We start from the raw sequence: 24,670 nt of genomic DNA, 5'->3' as shown, positions 1-24,670 counted from the left end.
AACAGCATTCAGCACAATCCTTTAACCAAAGGCTGGAGAGTCAACACAGGGCTTTCCTCCACAAAACATCCGCCGTTGCCTCATCGCTGTCTTACAGTGACTCAAAGCCTGCACATAAAGATACTGGATTTGAGTAACTTCACCACCCCCACACCCACGTAAGCCCAATTTCTGCTAACAACACAACAGTGAAAATTCAGAGAGAGGGGCTCAAAAATTATCTGTGACCAAGTCAGTTGTCACTTACCAATCTGAGGCTGCCCATAAACTACCTACCTATGCCCAACATTTAGTCAGGGCTGAAAGAAATGAGGCTTGGGTATTTTTCTAAGACACAGCGAGAGATTTTCAAGTGTGAAGCAATACATCAACCCTGTAAATCCCACTGTAAATTCTTACAGGATGTAAGAATTTATTCCCTTACAAAAGGGAATACCACACAAGGTGCAAGCATCAGCTAAATGCAAATTTAACGTCACATATAACTAAAAAGCGTAATGAAAGTGAAACTGGTTTGTAAATCAATGAAGTACAGAAGCCAGCAGAGATCTGGCTTGGAAACGAAGGAAAAGAATACGCAAAACATGGTTAAGTTTCACTTCCTCCATACAACCATTTACAAAAGAAAGCTCAGGCACAGCACATGGCATGTCCTCTACGACCTCTTCAGACACCACAGGCTGCCCATACACACAAGAGTTTCTGCTATCAGATCACAGACCGGGGCTTGTGAATTGGCATGTGAGCAGAGACAAGCAAAATATGTAATAAAATATAGGGATTTTTTAGACAACATATTAATAAAACAATTTTGCTGCTAATGAACACAAAGTAATTACTTTATAATAGCAAACAGCAAAAGAAAAACTAAAATAGAGCCTTGAAAAGCACTAGTACGCAGTCCAGATGCATCAGGTTTGTTTCTGGTTCAAGCCCATCATCCAGCTCTCAGCATCCCAATACCTGGCCACCTCAGTCTTGTGTTTATTTTATCAAGACACTATGGGGAAATTGTGACAAAGAGCAACTTGCCTGAGTGACTACAGGAGAAGAAAAGTAATGAAGTTTTTCTGAGCCCCAGGACTGTATTACACTGATGATAAATATTTACCAGGTTAGAGAAATTACTTGCTTCTAGAGATTTGCACAACTGATTCAGTGACATTCTACTACTTTACATTGCTCACCCCTCTAATTGCTTCCTGGATTTGTGCAGCTAATTGCTTATCACCAGAATTTCCAAGTTAAAGCAAGCTAAAAACAGAACCTTGATTTACTCAAACGCATTGCGGGGAAACAGCAGGGACTGAGTTGAGCAACCACTTCCTAAGGAGCTCGCACCCTTGCTCTGCACCAAAACTGGGGAGTGAAAGACCAAAGGCTTACTGGGCTAGGGTAGCTTTGAGCAATTACACTCATACAAGCCATCTAGAGGAAAACACAGAAAATATTTGCTCACCGTAGTCTCTTTTCAGAACCTCTGACATGACTTGCAGCAGCAGCAAGTGCCAGGATTCAAACCATCATCAAACTTCCCCGTCCACGTGTGCTGCCCACATGAGACAGCCCTGCCTGCTCCTGCCACCAGCTCTTCAAACCTTCCTGTTGCCCCTTGCTAGCTCTCGACACAGCCACAAAACCAACCGCAGTCGATACCATGGCACAGCAGCAACCCCAGTGCTCAGAGTGAACAGCAGTGAGGAAGGTCATGAGTACTGGCAGCTTGACCTGAAACTCCAAAACTCAATTCAATACCTTTAAAGACCAAGTGGCAACTGAGAAAAACACGTAGGCTTAAGTTCACTACCTGAAAATAGTCACTTCTACTAGAGAACCTAGGGGTATGCAAGGTAAAAAAGGTTGATGCAACCCCTTTTAATGCTGCAATAACACAACTGCTCACTTTTTGAGTAAGATTCCTCACGAGAAACTGAAAGTAATTAAATGCCACAGAAAAACACATGGAAATTATCACTATGGCACAAAGACAAAAGCAAAAGAGCTTTTATTTTGTGTCTCCTTTTAACAAAAGAAAGCCTGATTTTGAAACAGCTGCTTCACAGACTCAAGCCCACGCCCTGAGGCAGGGGCTAGGTTTGGTTTTGTTGCTGTTTATTCACAGTTTCCCTGTTTATTCAGCTTCTTTCCTCTCCCAGTGGCAGCCAGGGCAGTGTGGGGCAAGCAGCTTCATCCAAAACCAACAAGCAGTCCTCGCCCCTGACAGCCGCTCCCCGCTGCTCTTCAAAACACAGGTATCTACATCCTTCTGAACTTGGAAGGAGCTTCGGTTCTTTTCCAAAGGAAAAGTTAAGAAGTAACCTCAGATCTCACTTGAAATAAAAATAAAATAAAATTTAAAACTGCCACATGAAGCTGAAAGGAGGTAGTGAAGCTGAAGAGGGAAAAGCCAACGAGTTACACAGCCTAAACTCAATGTACTTTAAGTGCTATTTGAACACTGTTAGAAAACCACCGGCACAGCAAGTTGGAAGAGAAGTCTGCTCCTTCCCTGGAGGCTGCAGACATTTCCAGGAGATGCTGGTCCAACTTAGGAAGTGTCAGCCCTTTCTGCTTATGGTCAAATGCACTTCAGCAGTGTGTCCAATGACCCACCCTACTCTGAAGTTCAGTCTCAGTGATACCCATTCCACCAACTTCACGTTGAATCACTTCTACCTAACACAAGCAAAAGACTGACTTACTGAGGATGTAACATGAAGCTCTTAAAAACATGCTTGTGGCAGGAAACCTGGATACCCAACCTCCTTTGCAAACAAGTATGCTCATTTTGACATCAACAGGAGAGCTCTTCCACAGTTTTTTCATGGAAAGCCAGTGCTTTCCCAGAGCACACAGTCTTGCTCTACTTCCTTTGGGTATGGTGTGCTTGCATTAAGGTGCAAATCTGGGTCTATCATTCTCCTAACCTCAGGTACACCTACCCACCAAAAAAAGGGGATGTGAGTGCAGTGTACATGGAACTGGGTGGTACCTGTAATACTGTAACATGGCTAATGGCAGCAGTGCTGGGATTTAACACACCTCACATCAGGACAGGACTTCACAGTGTGAGCATGTGTTCCCACTGATGCTAGTTGTTGTGGCCACAGCGGTCACACTGGTGGGCTGAGCAGACCTGACACTCTCAGAAGACTGTATCCACGTTCATGGTTGTGTTTTATACTGGAAAATGAGGATCAAGGGTAAAAACCAGCAGGGACTCGATGGTTTGGGACACAGAAACAGGGACTGAGACAGGAATCACACTAGCAGGACATTCAGATCCTGCACCACTCTGCCTTCAGCATCATCAGGAATTTTTCTACAGCCATGCATGCATTCACTGTGTGGATACACCTTCAGCCTGAACTGTAGTGCACCAACAGTCCCCCACACCCCGCTCCCTGCTCCATTCCTCTTGAGTAAAGGTCTTCACAGAAAGAGCTAAAACAAATTTTACCAAAACCAACATGTCTGAAGTATTTGACAAAAGAAGTCACGAAAAGGTGTTTAAGAAAAAAGTTGATTTCTAACTTTAAAAAATGTTGGTTTAAAGGCTATTTCCATGACTGACAAGTAGTGACATAAAATACCCAATAAGCTTATAAAAAGAACCTTGAATCAAGTCTAATGAAGCTGGCCCATTAACAAGCTGACAAAGCATGCCCACGCAGAGTGCCCCCTGCAAAACCAGGACCCAGGCCTTCCACAAATTAGCTCTTCACTGCTTCAAGCACAAATAAAACCACCACAGCAGCTCCACAGGCACGCTCATCCACCACTTTTCTAAGACAGGTTCCATCAACAAAATGCTCTTCCATATTTCTTTGGCTTTTTTTAATAGCAGCAAGACCTTCAGGTAATTTATTCCCCTTCTGCTCTATTCAGAGGAGAAAAATCATTCTCACAGCAGAGTCCAAGGTTTTTTTCAGAATTCTACACACCAGCAAAGTTCTCTGTGCAGTTAAACTATTTTAATCCCATATGCACACACCCTGCACAATGTGTAACAGGCACACAAACAACTTACCTAGGTTACAGGTGCTCAGTGATGAGTAAGCCTTTTGGGTGCTGCAATAGCAGTAACTGTGTTTTACAGAAAGCTGCAGCAACAGTAGCACTAGGGTCATGATGGTCTGCTGTTTTAAGTTCAGCAACTTCTATACAAACATAAGCTTAGTCTAAACCATTTTTTAAAAAAAATAGACCCTGAGATTTGCAAGCCTGCATCAGGGCAAGCATGCAAAGCTAGCCCAGTTATTCTAAATACTTCACACGTTATTGCCATCACAGCATCTCTCAAATTCTTTCAAACTGGCTGAGATACTTTTACATCAGCTGGACTGATTTTCATACTTGTGTAAACTTCCCCCCTTATCACAACTTTCTAGAGCAGCCTGCCCATTACACAGGTCTGAGTGCATAAGGATCATCCCAATGCTGGCAGCAGCCGGAGGCTGGTAGGTAAAACACTTCCAGAAAAGCAAGAGACAGCACAAGAGCCTGTAAATAACCTGCCTACCCAATGAAGTAGGCTAATTACAGAGAGTAATTGAATGACTGCTTTCCTTACTTAGAGAGGTGCAGATAAGACGTACAGGTCTTCTCATACCTCGAACGTGAGTTTAAAACACTCTCAGCCAGCAGCAACGCATGGGAAAAGTCATCAGCTGTGACAGCTAACAGCTTCATTTCAAGTTTCTTTTGTTCAAGTGAGTAACTCTTCTACTCAGGTATGAAACAACCCTTTCTCAACCAAACAGATTTATTCAAGGCATGCAGCTAAAGCCTGAATGTACAACCTGTAAGGGTCCTGATGCTGGGAAGCAACTACGCTTATTTTAACACTGTGGAGTCCAAGTCTCACCAGTGCTGCCTGCACACGTAGAACATATGAAGAGGGGGAAAGTTTCAGCATCCTACAACCCCAGCAATACTCTGCTGTATCAACTCCTGCATTTTTAAAGCCAGATTCTCAGGGAAGCTTAAAAACAAGACCATGCACCAGCCTGCTGAAGAAAAGGGAGAATTAGTTTCTTGCAGGACATGCACAGACATGTGAAAAAGGACCTAGAATTTAATGTAAGCATGAAATTCTTAAATAAGACATTGTAAAATAAGGTATAGATAGATTTCATGTAAGATGTTTACTAGAAATACTCCAGTTAAAACGTATTTCAATTCAATAGAGCTATGTTGATTTTATCCACAAGGCCGTCTGTCCACTCAGTCACCAATTCTCAGATTAGGATGCATGGTGGGAATTGAATTTCTTTGTGGAAACAGGTGTGAATGTTTGTTGGAGCTGTGTTCAGCCCTGCAATACTTCTGTTCTAAACAAAAGGCGACCTTCATTAAAACCTCCCTCCATTAAAACATTTCAGCTGTGGGGGTTTGTTTTGTGCCACTTGCTGGACGAATTCGTAAAAAATAAAACACACCTTTTTCTAGAATACACTTTACACAGAAACTGCTTGCATAATAAGTATTATGCAATTTCCCAAATAAATAATACCCTTGTAGGGGGAAAGATTACAAAGTCCTGAAGATTTTTCAAGGCTGCAGATTTGGCTTCAAAAGCAAGGAGTCTGTAAAATCTGTGTGCCATCCCAAATCTTCCTGATAATTACTGACATCGCATCAGTGCCCAAAGATCCCATCAGGAACAGTGTCTCACTGCACATTAACAAGACAAACTGGCAAAACACACAACTTACCACTGCAGTACTGTCTCTCAAGAAGCTAAAATAACAAAGAAACAAAAAAACCCACCCAAAAAACCCCCCCCAAAAAAATCAACTACCCACCAAAAAACCCAACACAGAACAGTATGGATGCAGTCACACCTACAAAGCTGGGCTTTGGTTTGGATCACTTACAGCCCTAAGCTATACAAATTTATGCATATATATGTGATATAAACAAATATATCTACATATATACACACAGAGTAGGATAGCATCTCATGTGCAAAACATACCCTAAGAGAAAAGCCCACCAGAATACCACACAACTGAGCTATCATCATGGAGGAGATGTTTCAAAAACAGCACTCACACTGCAAACAAGCACATACTTTTAGTAACTCAGAGAGACCAAACACAGAAGAAAGGAAGGAAATACAAGTGGCAGCAAAGGGAATAGTAAGAGAGCAAGAGATCTGGGAAACAGACCTCAGTGTCCACCAGTCCCTTACCTTCAAATTCTGACAAATGAGTTTTACAGGCCTGAAAAATTTTGTTCCTTTTTTTTTCCTGACTGAGCCTTTCCTCCTCACTGGTGCTTCACTAATCTCCACTCAGGTCCCACAGTGCTGGTGGTCCTGGCATGCTCCAGCTCTTGACAGCCAACACTGACCCTGCTCTTGGAGAGGAAGGTCCTCATGCACCAACCCCTGCTACAGCCACCACACTAGTTGGGATCCTCAACCCCCATCTCCTCCTGGTGCACAACTGCAGCCTTGTATTTGCACTGGAAATAGGCTGAAAGTGAAGAAGTGATTCAGTAAGTAAAAGATGCCTGTAACAGTTGTAACTCATTTTCACTGAAAATTGTAAAGGTCCACTGCAAATTTCAGAGCTCAAAGTCCTGGGAGATTGTCACCAACTGGGTATCTCAAAGCACAGATGAGGGACCCAGAGTTTGCAAAGGCAGCATCCATCCTGCCAGGAACTCCAGACATGAAATTACACTTTCACAACCAAGCTAATCAGCCACGTTCCACACATAAGCTGCATTTATCTCCTCGGAACAGCAGACTTTTTTCTTAATTATCCAAGGTCAATGGCAATGAATATTGAGCAAACTGACTCTCAGGGAAGCAATGTAGATAGAAAACTGGAGGGCAGACCATCTTAAATTTGCTTAGCAGCAGTATCACATTTTAATATAAAGTAGCTCTTTTCAGACATGAGAATTACTAATTAATCACCAATCAATATGCTTGATAAAGTACTTTTTCAGAAACAGAAATACCAAGTCATATACCAGGATAACTCTCCTTTTTTCAACTAAGAGAAAGAAACATTTCTCCATGTTGGAGTAGGGTGTAAGGGTTTAGGATAACTGGAGCATCCAGTCAATCAAGGAACCAACAATTAACCTTTTAATAAACCCATCCAGAATTACAGCAACAGCCCAGAATTCTGAACACTATTTCTGTGGGTTGACAGAAGTCAACACAAACAACTTGAAAGCATCACACCCCCAGTTTGATCCCTCTAAGATGGAAGGTCTCAGGCAGAGCCTCCTCTGCTGCCTTGCTGAAATACACAACTTTTCCAGGCAGGTTTGAGCTTGTCACAGAACAGCAGCTACTTTGGAAATTTCACTAACTACTTCGCCTTCTCTAAAGGCACACATGGTAAAGGGCTGGCAGAGGTTTAGCTTTCTGTTATACAGCACTAGTATTGCACAATTTTCTCAAAATTTTTGTTCAGAGACCCCAGAACAAAAATGCATGTTATTCTCAAAGGCTGAAGGGTTGTTTTATGCAGTATTCGTAATTACACAGCAAGTGAAGATTTCTGCAATCACAGAAGCAAAGAATAACTCCAACAAGCCCAAAGTGAGCAGGGTTCCTTGTTTGACCCTGTCCTAATGGTAAAGATAGAGAAAAAGACAGGGAAGGGTGCACAAGGTGCTTCCACACATCTTGTGATGGACCTGACACAGCAGCAACAAACCTGCCCTGACCACAACATTCCCAGGAAGAAGCACATCATCCTTTAAACGCATGGCAGTCTTCAGGCCACACAGGGATTGCATGGGGCTGTATTTCTTTCCAAGTTACATTTTAGTTTCCTAAGCTTGTTGATGACATTATATAACTATTAATTACACTGCTGTTCAGCGTGCGTTTAACTGCAATGATTCAAACTGCTTCCAGTAGCTCACTAATCCAAAGTACAATCCTCTTGACAGCAACTGACAGATTCAGAGTATTCAGTCCTAGCCAAGAGGAAGAAAAATCAAACCCCTCATCTGTCTGCTGAAAAAACAGCCAATATTCCTGCTGACCAGGCTCAGAGCTCAGTCAGAGGCTGGGATGCACTGCCCATGGGATGCCAAGCCTTGTGTTAATGCACTAAAGTAGCACTCTCAGCCCAAGGAACAGCAGACAAGGAGCAGTGCAGATATAGAGCAGCAGAACACTGAGTGTGGGTGAATTACAGAGAAGCCAAGAGCAGCAGGGCAGGTGGGGCAGCGAGCCTCTGGAATCAGCACCCCGATGAGGTGCCATCTCAGGGTTTTCCAGCATTCCAGCAGCACAGTTGGATGCCACGGGGTGCCTGCTCCACCACTCCAAAAGGTGACTCCCCCACGGGCTGGCTGTGCTCACACCCCAATGCCCAACACCCACCTTCCAGCCGGGCAGCCCCGAGAAGCACCTGGAGTCAAGCTGTGCTAACACAGCCAAGGAAGATTCCTTTCCCAAGGCCCTCTTTAAACCCTAAGAAAAGAGAACATTTGGTCTCTCTTGCATCTTCATCACCACTGGCACCGAAAGGGTTCAGTCAGCAGCTACCCGACCCAGCAGACCCCCTCCTCTCCTCCTCAGACGCATGCTCTGCCTGCGCCCTTCCCATCCACTTTGCCAGCATGAATCTTCCCTTGCAAGCTCCAACACAATTCTACATGCATTATTTATCCCTCTTGCTAAGTCATGCAGTGGGATAATTACTTAACTATTGTAATGATATTTTGCAATGGCTGTACTCTATTATTCTAATTGATTTTCATGGGGTTGCTTCTGCTGCATGCTTTGAGCACAAGAGCATATTTTCCTGGAGTATAAAAAGCTAGGTTTTACCTTAATTTTAGCCTAAGAGCTGGATGTCAAAAGTGATTTTTAGGAGAGTATCAACATAGATTTAATTAAAACAATGCTCCTGAATTACTCAAAATTTTGCTATCTCTTCTAACAACCACTAAGGAAGTGTTTTTTTCATAGATCTAATGAAATATAAAAATAGTTATTAGCTATCCATAAACATTAATCACAAAGTTTTTCCCTTCCAATAGGATGTTGTTTCCCTTGTAAAGATTCTGCTCCATGAGGTTTCAGTCAGCATAATTACCAAACATTGGAGAGGTGAGAGATCTGCAACTTTTTTCTTCACAAACTAACAGCTTAAGTCAAAACACATTTGCACGTCTTGCTTAACACCACAATAAATTTTACTAAGATAAACACTCAGCTTAAGACTTGGAGAACAGCTACAGTAAAACACTAAATAAAATCAGTCCTTTCCATACACTCAACATGATAAAACTACACAGTAGAACAGCCCAACTAAATTATTTGTCTCCCTACCCCCAGATTATTCTTCAGGCTATGCATGATTCAAGATCTACTCGTAGAAGTTTCATAAAGCAATGAATAGGGTTTCAAAAAAGCACAATAGTCCCAGTAGTTCAAAACTGGTAAGAAAACTCTTTTCTGCCTCCAGTCACAAATTCTTCCAAGAGGAGCCTTACTTTAAAACCTGCTAACAATAACTCTCTGACCCAGAGCAGGGAAAAAAAGCAGCATGGCACTGATAACCGACCCATCTCACCAACTAATAATCTGCTGGCTACAGGAGCAAAGGCATGGATACAACTCCACAGGAAAGCAATGCAATTTTTGTGATCCAAGTGAGCACATAGGTATACAAGGACTAGCATATTCATACACTAACAAACCCAAGAATTTTATACAGTTGGCAGTAGAAACAATAAACTTTAGACTGATGAGACATCAAGAACTACAGTTCCACAAAATCTGCTGAATATATAGAACTTTCTGGGTATGTTGTTTCTTACTGCTTTAAAACAATGTTTTGTCACCATCTATGTCACTTTAAAAAAAAATCCCAAAAACCAGATCCAAAGCTTTATCAGTCTCAGCCCCTGTTCAAACTTCAGAGGCTCCAGGATGACAGAGAGCGAGCAATCTGAGGAGTGCTCTGCTTACACAGGCCAAGTTCTCCCCTGGAGTCTTATTTAGGGCTTTAGACAATACAACTCATTTCTCAATTCTTTATCTATTAAAAAAATCTCCCTGGAAAAAAAAATAGTCTTGGAACAAAGCAAGATCACCAAAGATAACAGTGTTAAGTTTCATGTCAACTTACTCCTTTTCTTCTCAATGCATCAGTCAAGGTGGCCTGATCCAGCCCTCACAGCTGACAGCAAAGTGCTGCACCAACCTCTGCAGCCTCTGGACACAATTCAGAAAAATCAATGCACTGAGCAAAAGGTCACATTCTCCACAAGCATCAATGACCTGTTGAACCATGCCAGATTTGCAACAGCTAGCACACTTAGTAATAAAGTGACCAACTTATTAAACTGATTTCCTAGCACGGAGCCCATATCCCCACCCCTGTGACTGAGTAAACTTGTTCCTTACCCTAAATGCCTCTGCCTTAAAAGAAAATACCACTCATGCTTGTGACAGGCTTTTAAAAACAAGTAAGTGTAGTACACGGCTGTACAATTCCTTAGCTTTGAATTCAGAGTGCCAGTGGGAAAGTCTGTCTGGCTTACAACACGCACACACACAGAGAAATAAAGGGCAAATGGGGAAAAGAAAAATCCTGTAGAAATGGAAGTAAGCCCCAACTGCTGGTAGGTGTTATCCCTCACACTCTCCACACATTAGGAAAAAACCCTGAGAACTGGCACAGAACTGTAACAGGTACCTTATTACAGACATTCTCCCATGACTTGCTTGATGTGCCTGGTTGTTGGCAGAAGAAATGGCTCTTCCAAGCACAAGCTGTGAGACTGTCCTCAGGTTTTACATCTTTATAAATGTATACACTGAGCATTAAGGTGTGATCTCCCATGCATTTATAGAGCAGGTATGCAGCATACAGGCACAATGTGCTACTGCCCTGTTTGCTGTTGATTTTTCTATCCATTGGTTAATTTGTAATTGTAAAAATGTCATCCTCTTTCTAACAAGCAGAAATGTCCCTGTTTGTATGAAGTTTCACTATCACTTCTTTGAATGCTGGTTAAATTGCAGCACAGCATCATAAATACCCAGCACACTCTTGTACATTGCCAGCTGATGGAACACAGGAGTCTAAGCAAACCCTTCCTAGGTCTCAACTTCTGAATGCCAAGGCACGGTCCCAGCTCGTAGAGGTGCTGTGAAACTGTCACTGCCACTAACTCATTTAATGGACCTCAAAATCTCACAGTTTGAGCTCTGGTATTACAAAATGTCCCTGTGGATAGCCCTGCAGTCCCATGGATGCACTCATCTCAAACGTATTAGATCTTTTTGACCTCAGAGGTTAAGCAACTTAAAACTAACTTGAGTCACATCCGGCAATAACTACTTCTAATTAATGACTCTTAATTGCTGCCAGAGTACTGTATTCTCAACACCCATGATTAAGCATGTTCCTTACTCTAACCCACATGTAGAACTGTGCAACTAACAGTCCCCTTTAGCACTCACAGAGCACACAGCTGTGCCACCCCTCCTGTGCTTTAGGAGCAAAGACATCCCTGTACAGGACCATGAAACGAAGTGTACAGCCTGCCCACCAAGCTGTTCCTTGCAGCTTTCTTGCTGCACTTGCTTTTCCCTGTACAGCTCAGAGAAAGGAAGATTGCTTTTTAGATCTGACTTCATGTGCAGTTTTTGAGAACATTTCAGGGTTTCAAAGCTTTCTCCAGAAGTTAACTTTACCTCCTGTAAGCTGTACGTGGCTGGCACTTCTACTACATTTGCTTTACAGGCAGGTAAAGCTACACACGTGAGTTACCCGAGTGTCCAGAGTCCCTGCAAGTTAGAACAAGGGGGCAGGGGGGGCAAGGCCTCACAACAAGCAGTGCCCTGCTGTCACCTCCCTGCTCACTGAGCTGGTGAGCACACAGCTCATGCCAGCCAGAGTAACACTTTTATGCCAACGATTATAATGTCATTGTGTTCCACATGGGAATTCACCATTTCCTGACACCTAGGTGCTACTCATACAAGGTTTGCAGTCCTGTGTCCCATGACTGGAGCATTCCTGCTCACCCTGGGCAAAGCCTGTGCTCGGTATGGATGGGACTACCACTACACCACCTCCCCCGTGGGGCAGGAGCCCCAAAAGGAGCAAAGCACCCATGGAGGAACTGTCACTGGCAGTTTTAACTTATCCTCCCTGAGCAAAGCTAGAGGATGCCCACCACCTGGAGCACAACAAGCTACCTTTAAGCTAACTCATTACTGCACAACAGTACACCACCCAGCTGTCCCTCAGCCAACCCACCAGCCATCACATGCTTCATCTTCCACTTCAACAGGAACCCTGCAACCATCAGACACTATTAGAGTAACCTGCAACCCACTGGCTTCACTTCCAACACTTCCCCTCTGATTAAGAAACACTGTCCTTCAAATCCCACACTGGCACCAGGCAGCTGCATCTTTCCTACACAAGTCAAGCTACTTGTCTGTAAAACCAGTAACACACATAATTCCCCCAAAACAAGCCACCGTTTTTCTGAGAAGCCGTTTTACGTGATACAGGTTTACAGTTGCTAATACCATGCTGAACTGGGAACGTTTCCTAGAGCTTATTTAATATTTTTTGTTAAATTGATCCACACCCTTGCCTGTTACAGATAACAAACGAAAACGGTTTTGTTTCTCCGTAAGGCACCTGTAATAACTGAGCAACAGCAGCAAACAGGCACCAGCCAGAGCTTCCTCGCCCTATTAGCATTACAGAGGAAAGCCTCCCCTTCTGCTACTAATGATGTGATCTACCCTGTATCCCCAGGAGACAAATGACTGCACTGCCTGATTGACTCCATCACGGGGCCATCGTCCATCAATGTATTGCCTCTCTTATTGAAATCTCATCTCGGGAAGAGAAAGTGCTCAGTACCACTTCTGAAAAAAACCAGTGAAAGCACTTTCAGAATAAGAGCTCCAAGATATATAATTAAAGCCAAATGTTTCAGGAGTAACACACATTTCCACCAACCTGAACATATATGCATGCCTCGCCCAACCTGGACAAATAAGACTTATGTCCTTCTGCTCACCTAGATCATTGTTTATTATTTTAAACAAAGGAATGAAACACCTACCATAGACACAAATGTCTCCCTCAAATTAAAACACAGACAGCAAATTCAACCATACAGACTGAAGAATAGCAGCTCCAGGATATTTAGCTTGCTGATTTGCTAAAGGGTGAATGCCAGCCTGCTTTACTCAAGCTCCAATCACAGTAACATCATCCTATCCCCACTGACGTCTGCAAATGGAAGTGAAAATACTAATAAATACTGCCATGCATTTCTTTAATACAATTTTTAAAAAGGAGAATTCCTGTTCAGTTAAGAAATGCCCCTGTAATTCCCAAAACACTGCACATTTGGGAGAGCAGGTCCAGGGCACAGGGGTAACACACACTCGATGCTCATGAGGCAACATTCTGATCAACTTCACATCACTGAAGCTCCCAAGCCCTGGGACTTGTACATCCACTGTCCAGCTCTCCAACCTGACCACGTTAAGTTGCAGGTGAATGACCCAGATGTAGTTCTACCTGCACAAAAATAATCCAGTTCAAGAAAAATACTCCTGATGATAATCAGCCTCGTATCTGTCTACTCAACAATATAAATACGAAGGCAGCTTTATCTTAGGCAAGATATTTTGTCTCACTTAGCACCTCTGCATGTTACAGGCAATCCATCATAACTCAAGTCCCAGAGAACAATCTGCTCGAGAAAACACGTCTAAACATTTATCCCTTGTTTACCCCTAACAGAATCCAAAACTGACTTGTTTTGCTTCCGTTTTATTTAAAGACAACCAATCTGATGAGATAGTCAAACTAAAGTTTCTAGAACTCCTGAACATATTCCCATGTAGATTGTAAATATAGTTTCTGGAAGTTTGCACCTCCATATAGCAACTGACATGAAGCATACACTCTGCTTGTTTAAATATGGAACGTTTCAGCTCTCAGCAAAGCACCATAAAATGTATGCTTCAAAATGGTTATCAGTCAGAAGGTTAAAATCAGTAAGTTACAAGACTTCTGCTCTAAAGAACATAATTATCAATTTTTAGTATTTTAATCCTTGTAGCACAGGGGGTTACTCCACTATCCCAGGCCAGCACCTTGAGTAAGACCACACACTGTTCAAGAATCAGGTCTCCTGGTTTTGCAATCAATACTTCAGAGCCATTTAACCCCTTTTCTCACACATGTCCAGTACCCCTTATTAAACACACTTCCACAGCTAATCTCCTCTTAACTACCAGAAACACAGGCAGCACCTTCAGTAATGAAATACCAAAATACTAAAACGATGCCCAGTTTGTTTTTCCAAAGGAGGAGCTGAGTTTCACCTGACTCTAAAGATAACTAATTGCCTTATCAAGCAAACAAAACTCACCAGGCCAGCAAGGAAAAGTGATGCTTTCCCCTTCCCATTTATATTTGAACTAGTCAGAATTAACATCTTTCCAAATGTTTAACAGGCAGTGAATTTGCTGGTGTACCAATTAGCACTCTACTACAAAGAACATATTCCTAATTAATAGCTGGCTTATGGGAAGAGCGATGTTAAGGATTTGGTTGTACCTCCAGACGTACCAAAGAAGTGTGAAAGGAGCTCTGGCTGACATGAAGAAAATCTGTCTGCACAAAGAGACAATGTATTTAGCATGTGTCAACTGCAAAAGGAACTTATCTAAGTGTAATGGAGGTATTTCCACATTACCTCTGTTGTATCGGGTAATCCTGGACATCTGCTCAGGTCAGGCCAGGTCACACAGTATTTGTAGCTGCTTTTTTGTTGTGTCCTTCATAAACATGTCGTGGTAATAACAGTAATTCACCCTTACCTGCCTGAAACACACACTTTCAATGAAGTCACAAACCTCCTGTAAGACCCCTTCCCTCTGAAAATGCCCCCATCCCTCCTTTTACCTTGTGAAGGAGGCAGCCAGTGCAAAGAGAGATGTAAAGAACAGCTGCAAGACACAGCCACAGAGAGAACGTGTATGTATTTTATTTCAGGTCAGAGCTGTGTGTTATGAAACTCCAGCGCACCTTGGGAGTGACCTACATTGTGGGACTGGAACCCACTAACCTACAGAACCACCTGAAATCCCACAAAATAGGTCAGTGGGTTTCCTCGTAAGGAGAATTACGCAGACAAGGAGAGATACACATAATCAAGGACAAGCAGAGCACATCTTTCACTTGACACAGGAGTGTGCTGAAACTGTTCCTCTCACCCTGCTGCCATATTCCTGCACACAGGCAGGACCTTCCACAAGTGCTGTGAACTGTGGTGTTTCTCACCAAGGGACCCTGGAAGAGCCTGCTCGTTCAAGCTTGATGGAGCAGGAAGGAGCAGCACCATGGCAAGGAACCCTGAGCTTCCCACCAGCAAAGCTGGTTAATTCACACTGCAAAGCGAGCCTCTCAGCAGCCAGGGTACCAGTGACATCTGATTCATGACCAGCAGCGAATGAGCCCAGAGTTACAGCAGGGGGGTCCGTGCTGCAGCACAAAAGCTGTATGCAGCCAGCCAAAACAACCCACCTAGACCACAGCACATCTCTTCACTCATCTCATCCCTCACACATCTTGGGTCCCATGCATTTTGAGGTTTTTTTAGGGGGGACCTAAGTTCAGCCCCACAGCCTCGTGAGCTGCTGAAGAACGAAACATGCAGCACCAGACTGAGCCAAGACCCAGTGGGAGCCAAGTGTGGCTATATCTACCTCCTCCCTCCTCTCAGCTCCTGCTCCAGGCCACACTGCACGCTTATTTCCCATCCAAGCGATGCCCACTTACTAGATGAACACACACCAGGGTGCAAATGCACATGCCAATCGTGCCAACACAGCAGCCCCTCCACAGCCAGCTGATGGGCACATGAAACAATCAGGGCAATTAAGAAAGGCACACAGAGAAAGTTGCCCAGCATTCCTCTGCCTACCAGTTCCCCAGCAGGACCTGCTGAGAGCCAGGGCCAGTATCCCAGTGGACGAAATGTCTCTCCAGCAGAGAAAGTTGCATGCCCTCTCCTCCTACACACACACACACACACACTTTGATTCAGATTCCTGTCTCCCAGAAATACAGTTTATGGAAGAAGGGTAAAATGAGTAATATGAGTAATAAATAGTGTGGATATGATCAGTGATAGATTAACACACTCAGTGCCAGCTTATCAGTTACATCTTTACAGAGTTTCCAACAGAGAGAGATCTTTAAAGCAATCCTTCAGCCCAAATGGATAATCCACATGAACACTGTAACACATCAGAGCCACACCAAACACGCTACTATGTTATTTGGCATAAAGCCTTTTTTCCACCCTAATAAAACAAGCACCCCAACAAGGACAGCTGTTAGTCTGTTTTAATGGGTATTCAAGCAGTGGAAGAAAAGTACCTGCGCTGTCTGTCACTGACAGCATCTCAGGCATCCAAAATTGGCAACCGTAGTGAAGGGGTACTGCCATGGTGCTGCACGTCAACACAGCAGGATTCTCCCTGCTGACAATGATTTCCCAGAGGTGCTGAGACCCAAGAGGACTCCTGGGGTGATGGTAATGAGATCATTAATGCTGGAGCCAAACATGAGCAAAGAGCAAATCAGGACACAACTCATTTCCTTCACACAGCCGAGGTACAAGACACGGATTTTATGCCAGTGTTATGCTTGGACCAGGATGACAGATAATGCCTGACCTGAAGCTGAACAGCTTCATCTGCTCAGATGAAGCCTCACACACTAACTCCATGCTAGTTATGAAACACAAGCATAGCATGAACCTGTACCAGTAGTCAGATTATAATGGACCAGTACTTCCAAGCCCCATGGCTGAGGCACCTGCGGTCCAGCAGTATGAGCCATGAAGTCAAACTTACTGCATCATCACACCACAGCCCCAGAATTCGGTGTTTGCTGTGAACCACCAGCATCATCTGCTTGTAAAGTGCTAGGCTTGCAAACCTCCTGTCCTTAGCTCCATGTGCTAGTGGGTTTGCCAGACCAAGCCAAAGTACTCCTTATCTACACATTAAGATAGCAGCTGCTAATTACTCTTAGACAGTGCTGGTAAAGAAGGCATGAGACAACAGAGGTCTCAAGAGCTCCTTGCATGTAGACCAACATTTTGCAAACAGGCACCTGTGCATGCCAGCTCCTAGAACTACCTAGGCAGAATTACACTGCTCCCACCCACTGCCAACAAAGCAGTCCCAAAGGGGCACATCGCCAGGAACTGGATGGCCCCACAGCCGCTGGCACGACTCCAGGCTGGTGCAGACCACGCTCCACTCCACCTGATCCAACTGCTATTTAACTCAGCAATCAACAGCAAAAATAGGGATGATTTAGCTGTAGATCTAAATGGCCTATTAACGGAACAAATATTCCAGAGAAAAGGCACCAACAGCCCTTCCACAACAGCTTTTTCCAGACAAGTCACATACTCCCATTTTAATAGAAAATAACCCACTCAAAGGCTAGCTATGATACCAAATTAAACCCACCTAAATGCAGGCAAAAGATACTTAACTGGAAAGAACTGAATGAAACCACTTTGCTTCCAACCTATACCACAGCTGCACACTAAAGCAAGCGTTTTTAGAACAGTCCTGCAAATCCCTGGCAAATAAGCCAGCATATATTAGTTGTAGGGAGATCAGGACCACGAGCCTGACTCCTCGTTCCAGGAATAGCAGGACTATCTGGTGTCTATTCTGGTCAGCCCAGCCTGGATGCAAAACACAAGAATACTTTTCAATGGTGACACTGTCACTAGTTTATGTCCTTCAAGGTGCTAGCTTAGATCCTGCCATCATGCAAAGGAATTTTCTGGAGCACTGATAGGGCAGAAAGGCCAGAGTGTATCTGAGAAACCTGACTTAGACACCTTGAGCCCTCCACAATGAGAGGTCCATCCAAATCACTTGATGCAAACTTCAGACTACACACTTAGCATACACAGATATTAGCAACAGATACACCAGAAATGGTCACTAAGTGCATGCCTTGTACAAGACTTGCATAAGACAAATTGATAATTTTGGACTAAACAGTCCCATTGGTTTGTTAATTTGCATGTCAGGCATCCCCTTGTTGCTCTTGCAACTTCCACTGACTTGTTTTTCGTATGTTTCTCTGTAATCAAGGCACATTCATGACAGAGGGAGTGAAGTTCATTCAAGCAAAGCACTCATCCTAAAGTTAGAGAAAAATGAACATCAGAGAAGCTCCATCACCTCACCCTGTATGCCGATTCATCCAGAAGGAAAGATTCCCAAAATAGTAACTACCTCTGTGAAATCAAGAGGGCAGAGAATATTCTCCCTCACAGTGATGTCTGAAAGCAAATCTCACACAAAAACACTCTGAGCTGCCGTGACTGGGAGGAGAGAGGAAGCTACAAGAGGAGATGTACAGGAGCACAACATACGGAAACCATCAGAGATCCAAAGGGGGAGAAGAGCAAGGATACCATTAAGAAAAGCAAGTGGAAGCAGGAAGCCATCGTCTACCCTCAAAGAGAAACACACAGCTCCCCATAACAGCAAATACAAGGCCAAGTTCTGCCCTCACATTCCTAGGAAATCCAAAGTAAACTTTCCTTCCACCTTTGAAGTAGTAATGGATATTGGAAGGAAACGTGTGTCTGTGGACCAAACTTCCCAGCAGAAGTTTTCAAGTCTTCTCCTGTGTGCAGGAGCTGGTGGGGCTACACCAGAAGGAGCTACCAGAAGTCACAGGACACAAGTGGGAGTGATGGCCTGCACCACTTCACCAATACAGAACCCTCAGGGAAAGAACATAAAACATATTACCATTGCTCACTCCCAAGCTAGCCAGTTAAATAGTCACCTCACCCAACTGAACGCTGTGTTATAACACTGCTTATATCTTTGCAGTGATCTGCAAAGTGATCTTTTCAGAAGGAAAACCATAGAAAAACTCAAAATACTTGCCTAAAAAGAGCATAATCAAGTTTAACCATAAAATAGCAAGAATAAAGTTGAGGAAAGGGAGTTAGAGACATACTGTAACAAATCCAGTATTCAATAAGTACCACAGATTTAATGTAATCTTTGCATGACAACTCCCAATTCTCCTGAGATGGATTTGACCTCATTTTTATTTAAAAGTGCAACTGAAATATTTATAAGCAGCCCCTTGCAAAGGTGTTCAGGTGCAATTCAACTGTTTAGCATCTACAGCGATTTCGACTTGGCAGGTCAACTCTCAAGCTGTGTTTGAAGCTCGTTTTATGAGATCCTAGGGAAAGGGGATAGTTGGATCTGAGAAAGTAAAACTTCTGAGTGCTGCCAGCCATCCCTCCCACACACCGACGGATTACACCGAGTCTGAAAAAAATATACACACAGTGAGACTTTGCTAATGTCCAAGCTAGTTCTCAAATCAGAGAATTTTTATCAGGCAAAGTAAATTCCACAGCAAACAACTAGGGGGGAGGGAGAATAGGTCATACTAGACCCTAATAAGAACACCTGGGCATCCTGTAATTGCACCCAGTAGTCTGATGAAAGCCAGCTGCCTCACCATGCCCATGATGTCTGTCTTTCACTACTTCATGGAGTTTATCAAGAAGTGGGTTTGATAAGTTTCCGGGGAGTGTTAGTGAAGTAAGCCTTAATGAAGCAAGGCAACTTTCACTGTGGAAAAAGTGTCATCAACTTGTCAAACTGCAACTTAAAAGTCAAGCTCATCAGACACCTTATATTTCAAGTAATAAATTATCAATGATAACTTGTTAAGTATCTGTAGATCAGTCATTTATTTAAAAAAATTTTGAAGAATTTCCCTGGCATCAACTCGTACGTCACATACTGTAATGCTCAAAGCAATACCACAACAAAGAGCTCTGACCTCCCAGGTCTTCTCAACACACAACACTCACTCACGACATCCAATCACTCCTGCTTTCGCTTATATTTATTCATAAAAGATATAAGTATGCAAGAAGACATGATGGTCCATTGAATATTTTAAATACTTTCTCAAATTCTACAAACAAAAGCAAATTAAAAGCCAGCAGTAATGAATAGAAAGCTGATGAATTAAATGAATTAAAATTAGAAGCCATTCATAAGGGTCCATTAAAAGCTAAATAGAAGTACAGTGTTCTAGACCCGAGGATCACATCTGCAAGTAAGGCTGGTAACAGCTCTTAACCTGAAATCATCAACTGCTACCCCTCTTAAGGGTCCTTTGCAAGACACAACACCTTACTCCCTTAACAAACAGTTTGAAAATTATTATTAAGGGAAAAAAAAAAAGGAAGTAAGGGCATGCAAGAGAAAGCTACTGCTCTCAAAATGAACATCAGCGTGGTGGCCAAATGAAAATGATCGAGCCTGATACAAGATACAACCCATATGGGCTCCTACATCTCATTAAGGCTCTCCTCCTACAAACACCCATGCATATGCTCGACGTGACGCTGTGAGAACTCCCGGTGACTGCAAGGCTACGCGCTGTAGTAGCACAGTTAAATACCAGGCAACTGCAGGATCAACGTGTTTCACCTGAGCCAACGGGGAAGCCAAGGCAACAGAAAACCACAGAAATCAAGCGTGCTGTGAAGGTTCAGTCGCGTGACAAAACCAGACTGAACAAAGCAAGTGAAGAATCAGCTGTAGGTGCGTACAGAAAACCCCCAAAAGCCCGACCTCATTCAACACCAGAACTGTGCTACTGAAAACTGCTTCAGCACCTCCGTGTATTTTGTAAAAAGCACGGGGATACTTGTGACCAACGTGGATCATAAAACACAGGGTGAAGTGCTACAGCACTCTGTTGCTGTAACTCAGAGTTTCAATGGCTCAAAAGCATGCTCCCCATTAAAAACGTAGGCACTTCACATTGTCTACAGCCCAGTGCAAACAATAACCGACCGAACACGCTTTCGCCTCCTTTGTCAATCAAGTCAAGACAGCCAAGTCATGCAAACAGCCTGCTGATGAGAGCATCTCAATACGCTGCTTCACTCAAAGGAAGAAAACGATGCCTTTCACAATGGCAATCTTACAGACTGCTTCCTTGGCAGAGCTGAGCAATGGGAACTCACATTTGGAAGGTACAACATGAACAAAATTGGAACTCAACGTGGTAGAATGAATCAGAAGAAGAAAGAGCAGAGCATCGCATGCCTGTTTGAGCACCAACTGGTTTCCAAGAACAAACTTTCTGAAGCCATTAACTGGGAGAGTGCAAGCTTTTGGGGTTTTTTTTGACTAAATAAACTACTGTATGTCAGCTTCACCATCTCATAAAGACTTACAGTTACTCAGAGCAAGGCAATCAGAGAGACCTGACAGCTAAAGCTTTCAGAAACCCGCACCATTCCCACACCGAGCACAAAGCCGATTCCTTTCAGATGACAACAGACACCAAGAGATCAACATCTCAGGAAGGGAGTAGTTGTTCTCATGGCATCTTCAGTTTCAGCCGTTTCCCTTCTTGCTCCCTAACCCTCAATCATTTCTACTCCAGTAGAAAAATACAGGTAAATGTCCACCCTGAGAAAACCATCCGCCCCAAGCCACGGTCAGAATGTTTCTGGTTGCCTGCACATCTCTGAGGGGTCCTCTGTACATCAGTGACAAAAAAACCACAGAACAAGAAGAAGATTCAGGTCGCAGCTACATCCACGAAACCCATCTTCCAGCTCCAATTAAACACTTGAAAGAGAATTTTTAAAATCCACAAGGTTTTGCACAGGGCCAGAAGGCACTGCATTGGGAAGGGGGGGGAGAGGGGTGCAACCAGACGATATCCAAGCAACAGAGGGGGAAAATAAATAAATCAACAAGTCGGCAGAGCCCCGGCAGAGAGCAAAAGCCACCTCGAAAGGTGCAGCCGTACCTTGTGGAAGTGCCTTTCCTGACATCGCAGATGCTGCATTTGAAGGCTTCGGCGCTGTTCCTGAAGGTGCACACGCTACAATCCCAAAAGCCTTCGTCGGCTGCAGGTTTGGCTTGCCTTTTCGGCCTTGAGGAGGGGGAGGGAGAGGGGAAGCGTGTATGTGTGTGTGTGTTTGGGAAGGAGGAGAGAGGCGGAGGGAGGAGGAGAGAAAGAAAACACACATTGAGAAACCATGTTACGGAGCCCCCAAGCCCAGCGCCTGCTCTCACCGCCGCTCTTCCCCCCCGCGCCCGGGAACAGCCGACAAACACCTACCGGGGCCGGCGCCCGGAGAGGTGCGGTGCGGCGCCGCGCTCCGCCCCCGGCCCCGCGCCGCGGGAGGGCCCAGCCGGGCCGGGCCGAGCCCAGCCGGGCCGGGCCGGCCGCCTCCCCCGGCGTCCCCCGCACCGCGGCAGGGGCCGCCCCCCTCCCTCGGAGGGCGGGTGGGAGGGAGAGTGGGAGAGTTTGAAGGCTGGGAGGCGCGTTCCCTCCTCCACCTTGTTAAACCTCCCTTTGTCTGGGAGCAGCGAGTGCGCGGAGCGGGAGTGCGAGCGAGCGGAGCCGCCATGGCTGCTCTCGCACCACACCAGCCCTGGCACCGGCGGCAGGCAGGGAGACACCGGCACTCCTCCTCCTCCTGCCCTTCCACGCTCCCTCCATCTTAGGAGCCTGCCTCCCTCCCTTTCTCCCTCCCCGCCCGCAGCACACCCCCCCCCCCCCCCCGCAGCTCCCCCCCGCCCCGGCCCCCCGCGTACCTGGCGGGGCGGCGCGGGCACGCCGCCCCCCTCCCGCGCACTCCCTCCATCTTAGGAGCCCCTCGCCACCGCGCCCCCCCCCCGCGCCGCTTCCCCCGCGGCGGAGCACACGCACGCAACTACCAGCCAGGGGCCTACCCACCGCCATCCCCTCCCGCCGCGCCAGCGCCGAGCCGGGCCCGCCGCCGCCGGCGGGGCAGGGGCGGGCAGGGGCGGCCCCCGCGGCGCTCCCTCCATCTTAGGTGCCTCTCCCCGTGCCCCCCCGCCGCCCCCCCCTTTCCGCGCCCCCGCTCACCTGGTCGGGCTCTTCTTGTCGCCCATGACCATGGATCGGGGCCGCCCCTGCCCTGCGCACAAAGAAAAAGGCGAGGGGGAGGGGAGGGGGCTGCCTCCGTCCAGCAGGCTCCGGCTGCTCCTCACCCCCGCGCCGCCGCTCCTGCCGCTGCCAGGCTCCGCTCCAGACTAGCAGCGCAGCGCAGCGCAGCCCGGCGCCCTCCCTCCTCCACCTCCTCCTCCCTCCCCGCGCCGCTCCGGCGGGCGGAGCTCGCCGCCGCGCCGCGGCCAATGGGGGCGGCCCCGCCGCCGGCCCTGGCGGGGAGGAGAGCGGGGAGCGCCCCCCGCGCCGCCCTCCCCGACCGGTCCCACCTCCGCCGCGGCCCCCCCCCTCACTCTCCCGCCCCCGGCCGGGAGCCCTTTCGGGCCGCCTCCCTCCCGCCCACCCCTTAGCGCCGCCGGGTGCTGCTCGCCCCCCACCCTGCTCCTGCCCCTCCTCTTGCACCGGGACCCCGCGGCGGCAGGGCGGGCTCCTCTCAGGCGGCGGCGGCGGGTGGCCCCTTCCTTTCCCGTCCCTTCCCTCTCGGAGGGCTCGTCGCCTGCCCGTCCTCGAGGCAGCGGGGCTGAGGCCGGCGGTGCCCTCGCCTTGGCCTGCTGCGGGCGGGAGCCCGTGAGGGGAGAGCGCGGCCCCTTCCTGCCCGGGCGGCGGGAGGGGCAGCAGGTACCGGCGGCAGGAGGACGGGGGAGCGTAGGCCCGCTCCCCGAGGGGCAGGGCGGCCAGACCCTGCCTCGCCCCGCCGTGCGGCGGCTGCGCTGGAAGTTACGGCGTGGGGCCAGGCAGCCGGCAGCCAACTCCTGCTCCGTGCCCTGCCTGGGGCACGGGCTGCCTGGGCGCTTTCAGCCGCGGGTCAGGGCACCAGCTCGGACGGTAGCGAAGGTGCTTCGACAGCGCTGCCGCAGCCTCCCAGAGACGCTCCCCTCAGCTCCAGCGAGAGGCTGGGGTTCTGCAAAACTCCCCGAGGCAGCGAAAAAGTGGCGTTCCCCCAAAAGCAGCAGGGCCCTGCTCCCCCCCTCAGCCCGTGGCGTGGCAGGCTGGACGGCGGGGTGCCGAGGACCGGCCCTTGCCGCCTTTGCTGAGCCGCTGACCCGGTGGCAGCTGCAGGAGGAGATGGGAGCAACGACCAGGGCTGGAAAGACGAGGGTGACGAGCGATAAATGAAGATAAAAGTTGGTTCGACCCCTCCTAGCCGCGTGAAAGCGAGCCTCCCAGGGCAGGCTTCTCTTCGCCCCGCTTTCCCCATCTCCCAGAGGCAGCTAAGCCGAGCTAACAGCTCCTGCCAGCCAAGGGCAAACTTCATCCCCAGGCAAGAAACAGCCAAGGCAGGAGGGATGTTCGTGGGCTGTACCCGAGGAGCAGGGCTGCAGGGCGAGAGAGAAGGCGCTCTGAGTGAAGTTAACCTATGGCAAGAAAAAAAAAAAAGATAACGAAGAAAACAGCTACTTAAAAAGCAAAGCAATGCAAGTGGCTTCAGGGAGGGTAGGCTCCTACTTACAGGAGGAAAGCATAGCCGTGTCCCGTGCTTTAAGGCTCTAGTGATCCGGACAAATTCACAAACCACAGAGGTTTTTTCCTCTCCACTGATGCCCATTTCAACAGTCCAACCGTGCAGACAGTCACCTCTCGTATTTAATAGCTGTGTGAGG

At 46.5% G+C, this 24,670-nt stretch overlaps 1 protein-coding gene across 1 annotated transcript in view; it reads right to left on the bottom strand.

Annotated features, from left to right (window-relative positions):
• Positions 1-23,020, bottom strand: part of RYBP (RING1 and YY1 binding protein) — a gene marked incomplete at both ends in the record, with an annotated part of 40,464 nt that extends 17,444 nt beyond the window's left edge. Inside the window, 2 exons of the mRNA XM_084269715.1 lie at positions 21,900-22,025; positions 22,989-23,020. Coding sequence (XP_084125841.1) covers positions 21,900-22,025; positions 22,989-23,020 — 158 coding nt within the window. The remainder of the gene's footprint in view (positions 1-21,899; positions 22,026-22,988) is intronic.
• Between the last annotated feature and the right edge of the window lie 1,650 nt (positions 23,021-24,670).

Source organism: Gallinula chloropus, assembly GCF_964237585.1.
Source record: "Gallinula chloropus genome assembly, chromosome: 12".
NCBI classification, from domain to species: Eukaryota; Metazoa; Chordata; class Aves; order Gruiformes; family Rallidae; genus Gallinula; species Gallinula chloropus.
The sequence above is the reverse complement of the archived record's forward strand: the minus strand, read 5'-3'. Positions and strand labels throughout refer to the sequence as shown.